The sequence below is a fragment of the Oncorhynchus kisutch genome, unplaced genomic scaffold (assembly GCF_002021735.2).
Source record: "Oncorhynchus kisutch isolate 150728-3 unplaced genomic scaffold, Okis_V2 Okis03b-Okis08b_hom, whole genome shotgun sequence".
NCBI lineage: Eukaryota > Metazoa > Chordata > Actinopteri > Salmoniformes > Salmonidae > Oncorhynchus > Oncorhynchus kisutch.
This window is the reverse complement of record NW_022261980.1, coordinates 4,487,052-4,494,396: the sequence shown is the minus strand read 5'-3', so window position 1 is coordinate 4,494,396 and position 7,345 is coordinate 4,487,052. Positions and strand designations below refer to the sequence as shown.

The 7,345-nt window shown below is 45.7% G+C and overlaps 2 protein-coding genes across 2 annotated transcripts in view; one reads left to right on the top strand and one right to left on the bottom strand.

Moving 5' to 3' along the window:
• Positions 1 to 385, bottom strand: part of LOC116359566 (5-formyltetrahydrofolate cyclo-ligase-like) — a 17,086-nt gene extending 16,701 nt beyond the window's left edge. The window contains exon 1 of the mRNA XM_031812399.1: positions 374 to 385. Coding sequence (XP_031668259.1) covers positions 374 to 385 — 12 coding nt within the window. The remainder of the gene's footprint in view (positions 1 to 373) is intronic.
• The window catches only part of LOC116352688 (AN1-type zinc finger protein 6-like), a 119,321-nt gene that overhangs the window by 4,877 nt on the left and 107,099 nt on the right, over positions 1 to 7,345 (top strand). The gene's annotated exons all lie outside the window — the stretch shown is intronic.

The following is a 7,345-nucleotide window of genomic DNA, read 5'->3' as shown; positions in this document are numbered from 1 at the left end:
TTGACTTATTTACTTGTTAATTCTCCTAGTTCTCTAGCTTTCTGGAACTTTAAAATGTTAGGTTTTAGGTGTAAGAGTTACGATTCTTGAAATTGTTAAGTGTAAGTGAAAGCTTTATATAACCACCTTTTGTATCTTTGTGATGAAAAACACTTTGAAAATAAAATGTCAATTTGTCATCTTGCTTTTTATGTGAACTTTGTTTTTGACTAGCTATAAACTTTTACTCCTGATTCTATAGAACCCAGGAAGAGAAGGCATGGCTCCCTTCAGCTCCTTCTTACATCATTACCATGACTCACTGTCAATCGTAGCCATTTACAAATGACACAGATAAACCATCACTCAAAAATCACTCTCTTTCTCTTCTTACCTCTGTTGGCATATTGCCCAGATGGAGGGAAACCAGTTGTTTCTGACACTCTGAGGAAATCTAGTGTACCTGTACACTGGTGCCATTCAACCATGCCTGGCTCACAACTTTGACTTCTCTTCAATTCTCCACACGGCAGTTACTGCTGTGGAATGTACTCTAGTAGCTTCCACACAGTAATAAGACAATGTTAAATGACTGTAGGTATAATGGAGTTGTTATATATTTTCCAGGCTTATAGTATTGGGGGTAGACCATTACAGGGCTGCCTGCGGGTGATGGGCAAAACATCAGCATCACATCATCGTCCTTGTCACGGCTGTTAAAGTAAGAGGACCAAGGTGCAGCGTGGTAGACGTACATTTCCTTTTTATTTATAAACATGACGCCGAAACAAAACAATAAACACTACAAAAACAAGCCGTAAAGCGAAAGGCGAAGTTCCCTAAACAAAGTCAACTTCTCACCAAGACAGTTGGAAAAAGGGCTACCTAAGTATGGTTCTCAATCAGAGACAACGATAGACAGCTGCCTCTGATTGAGAACCACACCCTACCAAACAGAAAGAAATAGAAAACATAGAAATAAAGAAACTAGAATGCCCACCCTAGTCACACCCTGGCCTAACCAAAATAGAGAATAAAAGCCTCTCTATGGCCAGAGAGAGTCCGCACCCCTCAAAGGTGTGGACTCCGGCCGCAAAACCTGACTCTAAAGGGGAGGGTCTGGGTGGGCTTCCTTTACGGCGGCGGCTCTGGTGCGGCACGTAGACCCCCCTCCGCCTCTGGCTCCCCCCACTTTGGTGGCACCTCTGGTGCGGGGACCCTCGCCGCCGACCCCGGACTGGGGACCCTCGTAGCGGGCCCCGGACTGGAGACCGTCGTTGCGGGCCCCGGACTGGAGACCGTCGCTGGTGGCCCCGGACTGGAGACCGTCGCTGGTGGCCCCGGACTGGAGGCCTTCGCTGGAGGCTCCGGCCTTGTTCCATGACTCCTCACCTGAGGCTTCGTGCCATGGATCATCACTGGAGGCTTCGTGCCATGGATCATCACTGGAGGCTTCTTGCCATGGATCATCACTGGAAAGAGGAGACGTATGGGTCGTGGAGGAGCACTGGAGGTCTCGAGCTAGGAGCCTGCACAACCCGTCCTGGCTGGATGGTTATTTTAGCCCTGTAGATGTGGGGCCCAGGCACAGGACGCACTGGGCTGTGCAGACTGGGCATAGAGACGTACTGGCAGCCAGATGCGCTGAGTCGGCACCCTCCGACCTGGCTGGATGCCCACTCTAGCCCGGACGATTTGGGGAGCTGGAATGTAGTGCACCGGGTTGTGCACGCGCACTGGAGACACCGTACGCTCCACCGCATAACACGGTGTCTGACCAGTAACGCTCGTCTGATGAAGAAGGAGTGGACCAAAGCGCAGCGTGGTACGTGTTTGTGATATTTATTTAAAACTGAACACTAGAACAAAATAATAAAGAGCAAAACGACAACGAACAGTTCTGTCAGTTGCAGAAACACAAAACAGAATATAACTACCCACAAAACACAGCTGGGAAAAGGCTGCCTAAGTATGGATCTCAATCAGAGACAACAATAGACAGCTGTCCCTGATTTTATACCTTTATTTAAGTAGGCAAGTCAGTTAAGAACAAATTCTTATTTTCAAAGGCCTAGGAACAGTGGATTAACTGCCTGTTCAGGGGCAGAACAACAGATTTGTACCTTGTCAGGGGATTTGAACTTGCAACCTTTTGGTTACTAGTCCAACACTCTAACCACTAGGCTACCCTGCCACCCCATTGAGAACCATACCCGGCAAAAACAAAGAAATACAGAACATAGAAAAATGAACATAGAATGCCCACCCAAATCACACCCTGACCAAACCAAAATAGAGACATAAAAAGCTCTCTAAGGTCAGGGCGTGACAGTCCTGCTCACATTTTGAGTGTAATTCTAGACCTGGGTATTGATTGTAATACAGTCTAAATGAGCAGTTCATTTCAGACATGTTATTGTTTACAAAGTCATACAATCATTCATTTACCCACAGCAATATGAATACAGTACATTTACCCACAGCAATATGAATACAGTACATTTACCCACAGCAATATGAATACAGTACATTTATCCACAGCAATATGAATACAGTACATTTACCCACAGCAATATGAATACAGTACATTTACCCACAGCAATATGAATACAGTACATTTACCCACAGCAATATGAATACAGTACATTTATCCACAGCAATATGAATACAGTACATTTACCCACAGCAATATGAATACAGTACATTTACCCACAGCAATATGAATACAGTACATTTACCCACAGCAATATGAATACAGTACATTTATCCACAGCAATATGAATACAGTACATTTATCCACAGCATATGAATACAGTACATTTACCCACAGCAATATGAATACAGTACATTTACCCACAGCAATATGAATACAGTACATTTACCCACAGCAATATGAATACAGTACATTTACCCACAGCAATATGAATACAGTACATTTACCCACAGCAATATGAAAACAGTACATTTACCCACAGCAATATGAATACAGTACATTTACCCACAGCAATATGAATACAGTACATTTATCCACAGCAATATGAATACAGTACATTTATCCACAGCAATATGAATACATTTATTTTCCCAAATCTCACGTTACCTGATGATATGAAAATAGTTCCATCCCAATTTAGAAAGTTCAAGTTGCATTCAGAACCTCCATTTGGTAAAAATGATGCGTTTCTTACAGGCCCATTCATTTGTTCAAAGCTTCAGTCATCGTCTTCTTTCATTCCCAATATTACATACAGTGGGGGAAAAAAGTATTTAGTCAGCCACCAATTGTGCAAGTTCTCCCACTTAAAAATATGAGAGAGACTTGTAATTTTCATCATAGGTACACTTCAACTATGACAGACAAAATGAGAAAATAAAATCCAGAAAATCACATTGTTAGGATTTTTTATGAATTTATTTGCAAATTATGGTGGAAAATAAGTATTTGGTCACCTCCAAACAAGCAAGATTTCTGGCTCTCACAGACCTGTAACTTCTTCTTTAAGAGGCTCCTCTGTCCTCCACTCGTTACCTGTATTAATGGCACCTGTTTGAACTTGTTATCAGTATAAAAGACACCTGTCCACAACCTCAAACAGTCACACTCCAAACTCCACTATGGCCAAGACCAAAGAGGCCTCTCTCATCTTTTTAAGTGGGAGAACTTGCACAATTGGTGGCTGACTAAATACTTTTTTGCCCCACTGTATCATTACACATTCATATTGTATAGATAATGTATCTAACATTCCAGAGGATATGTTGGTATGTTAATATTTAATGTTAGAATAGGTTTTGTTTCTTGCAGTACTGTTGTGTCCGTGTGAATAGAGAGAGGGTCCTGAGACAGAGGTCAGATGCAGACCCACAGTAAAGGTTAGTCCATCTGTTCAGTGGCCTTTGAAGCCCAGCCATACCCCCTCTCTTATCAGCAGTCCCCTGTTCTTATAGCTCCTCTCCTCCCTCTCTCCTCCCTGACTTCTCCCATTCCTCTCTACCCAAACTCCCCTTTGTTCTCTCTGCCCCTCTCCTCTTTGCTCCATCCCTCTCCTCTTTGCTCCCTCCCCTCTCCTCTTTGCTCCCTCCCTCTCTCTCCTCTTTGCTCCCTCCCTTCCCTCTTTGCTCCCTCCCTCCCCTCTCCTCTCCTCTTTGCTCCCTCCCTCTCTCTCCTCTTTGCTCCCTCCCTTCCCTCTTTGCTCCCTCCCTCCCCTCTCCGCTTTGCTCCCTCCCTCTCCTCTTTGCTCCCTCCCTCCCCTCTTTGCTCTCTCCCTCCCCTCTCCTCTTTGCTCCCTCCCTCTCCTCTTTGCTCCCTCCCTCTCTCTCCTCTTTGCTCCCTCCCTTCCCTCTTTGCTCCCTCCCCTCTCCTCTCCTCTTTGCTCCCTCCCTCTCTCTCCTCTTTGCTCCCTCCCTCCCCTCTTTGCTCTCTCCCTCCCCTCTCCTCTTTGCTCCCTCCCTCTCCTCTTTGCTCCCTCCCTCTCTCTCCTCTTTGCTCCCTCCCTTCCCTCTTTGCTCCCTCCCGCCCCTCTCCTCTTTGCTCCCTCCCTCCCATCTTTGCTCCCTCCCTCCCCTCTCCTCTTGCTCCCTCCCCTCTCCTCTTTGCTCCCTCCCTCCCCTCTTTGCTCTTTCCCTCCCCTCCCCTCCCCTCTCCTCTTTGCTCTCTCCCTCCCCTCTCCTCTTTGCTCCTTGCCTCCATCCTCTGCTCCCCCCCACTCTCTTTTTCCTCCCTCTGTTCTTCTCTCTCAATCTCACCTCCATCTCCTCCCGGGTCTCCCCTCTCCTGCCTCCCTCTTCACTGCCTCGCTGTCTCTTTCAACCAAGCAGTCCCCTGATCCTCCCCCTCCCATTCAGATCACAAATGTCCCTCTCTTTCCCTCTCCCCTCCCATCTCCCTCCTCTCCCCTCCCTGTCACCAGAGCCTCTGCAAGACTCATATAACTCCTGAATGTTAATAAGGATGTCAGGTTAGGGTGCCAAAACAACATTGTGAGAAGTTGTGATGGCGGTGTTGAAGCTTTCATCTCGCTTGTCACTCTCATTAGGTAAGTCAGGTAGTTAGGTAGGCAGGCAGGCAGGCAGGCAGGCAGGCAGGCAGGCAGGCAGGTAGGCAGGCAGGTAGGCAGGCAGGACAGACAGACAGACAGACAGACAGACAGACAGGTAGGTAGGCAGACAGACAGACAGACAGACAGACAGACAGACAGACAGACAGACAGGTAGGCAGACAGACAGACAGACAGACAGACAGTAGGTAGGTAGGCAGACAGACAGACAGACAGACAGACAGACAGACAGACAGACAGACAGGCAGACAGGCAGGCAGGCAGGCAGACAGGCACAACATTCTCCACCCCCTGGAAGGATTCCATAAACATGGCCATCATCTTCCAACTGCCGAGATGATACAGCTAGCTACTAACCTCAGCTGAGAGACATCCTCTAAGTAGACCTACCACACAGATAGATAAGCCTGATTGACAAGGAGCCTGGGTGATCAGGAGCTGAGAGCAGATTTACTTGGCAAAACAAACTACACACACACATACACACATACAAACACACATCGATTTGTCTGCGAAGGAGCATTCCTGAATCAAGACGTGCATTGTGCTGTTTTCCGGCTACAGCTCGGTATTCATCAACATCCAATTAACATTGAATGCAGCCCTCCAGATGGCTAGAGAAACGTACAGTCGCAGCCTCAGAGACAGAGGGCACATTGTCAACGTATATATGAGCAATTAACCAGACAGGAATAGATTTGAGTCCCTTCTATGACTCTGATAGCTGCCGTTACCCATTGCTGTTAATGTTGATGCAGACCGACGGGCCATAGGTCAATTCATGCAAATGTCAGATGGGCTGGTCTGGGTTTTTTTGCGCTAAATGCTCATTATTTGACTAATAATGGTGGTGTTGAGGGAAAAAATGGTCCGGTATTTTAGAAATGTCTCGTCCCGATGCGTCCCTGCATTGAGGGGTGTAAAGAGCCTCAAAACACTCATGAAGTATTGAGTATTTGTGCTAAATGTGGTGTTTTCACTGGCCCAGACATGTAATCAATAGATTGCACAGTAGAGTGATGTGTTCTTCACCTTGTCTATCTTGGTCCGTGGAGACAATAACATAACAATGGAAGGAGGTCATTTGGGGAAATGTGTTTTGTTGTCATGGAAGTGTGTTTAAGAATGAAGAGAGAAGGTCTTCCATTGATCAATAACATTCATGGATGTTCATCTGGCCAATAGAAACATGCTGTACATGCTGTTCTTGTTTTGATTGACTGGTTTGGCCGTAAGGGTTCATATTGACTGTAGACTTGAATGAACTTAAAGGCTTAAACTACTTAATCAATTTCCCAATGATAGATGTCATTGTGTAGGTGAACACTGATTTCTAAGGTTATCCCGCGATAGTCCAATATGCACTTCAAATGGCAGAGAGAAATTTGATTTAGTTCCTTTTGGAAAAATGGCCAACTCTCCAAATCTGAACAGGAGCATTTTCTTTTCTTCCTCCAGGGCAGAAATCAGATGCTCACAGATATTAAAAACAAATGTTGTGCTTCATAATTCACCACTTTGTTTACGAATAACTTTTTTTATTGACTTGAAAAGAGAGTGGATACATGAGTGTGTTTTCTTATTTAATGCAGTGAACTCATGGAGAGAAGGATTCCTGGTACTGCAGTACTGGTAGTATAATAGCTGTCTATAGCACAGTGCTGTGTTCAGGGTTTCTAGCTGTCTATAGCACAGTACTGTGTTCAGGGCTCTTAGCTGTCTATAGCACAGTGCTGTGTTCAGGGTTCTAGCTGTCTATAGCACAGTGCTGTGTTCAGGGCTCTTAGCTGTCTATAACACAGTACTGTGTTCAGGGCTCTTAGCTGTCTATAGCACAGTGCTGTGTTCAGGGCTCTTAGCTGTCTATAGCACAGTGCTATGTTCAGGGCTCTTAGCTGTCTATAGCACAGTGCTGTGTTCAGGGGCTCTTAGCTGTCTATAACACAGTGTTGTGTTCAGGGCTCTTAGCTGTCTATATCACAGTGCTGTGTTCAGGGCTCTTAGCTGTCTATAGCACAGTGCTGTGTTCAGGGCTCTTAGCTGTCTATAGCACAGTGCTGTGTTCAGGGCTCTTAGCTGTCTATAGCACAGTGCTGTGTTCAGGGCTCTTAGCTGTCTATATCACAGTACTGTGTTCAGGGTTCTAGCTGTCTATATCTACAGTAGCATTATCTTCCTCTTATGACTCTGGGAACTGGACTATTCAACCAAACTTGTTTCTGGGTTTCCGGGGTAAAGCAAAACAACACACTTCCAAGCTGCAGGACAGTGTGCTTTCTATACACTGATACATTGGTATAGTCTCTTTA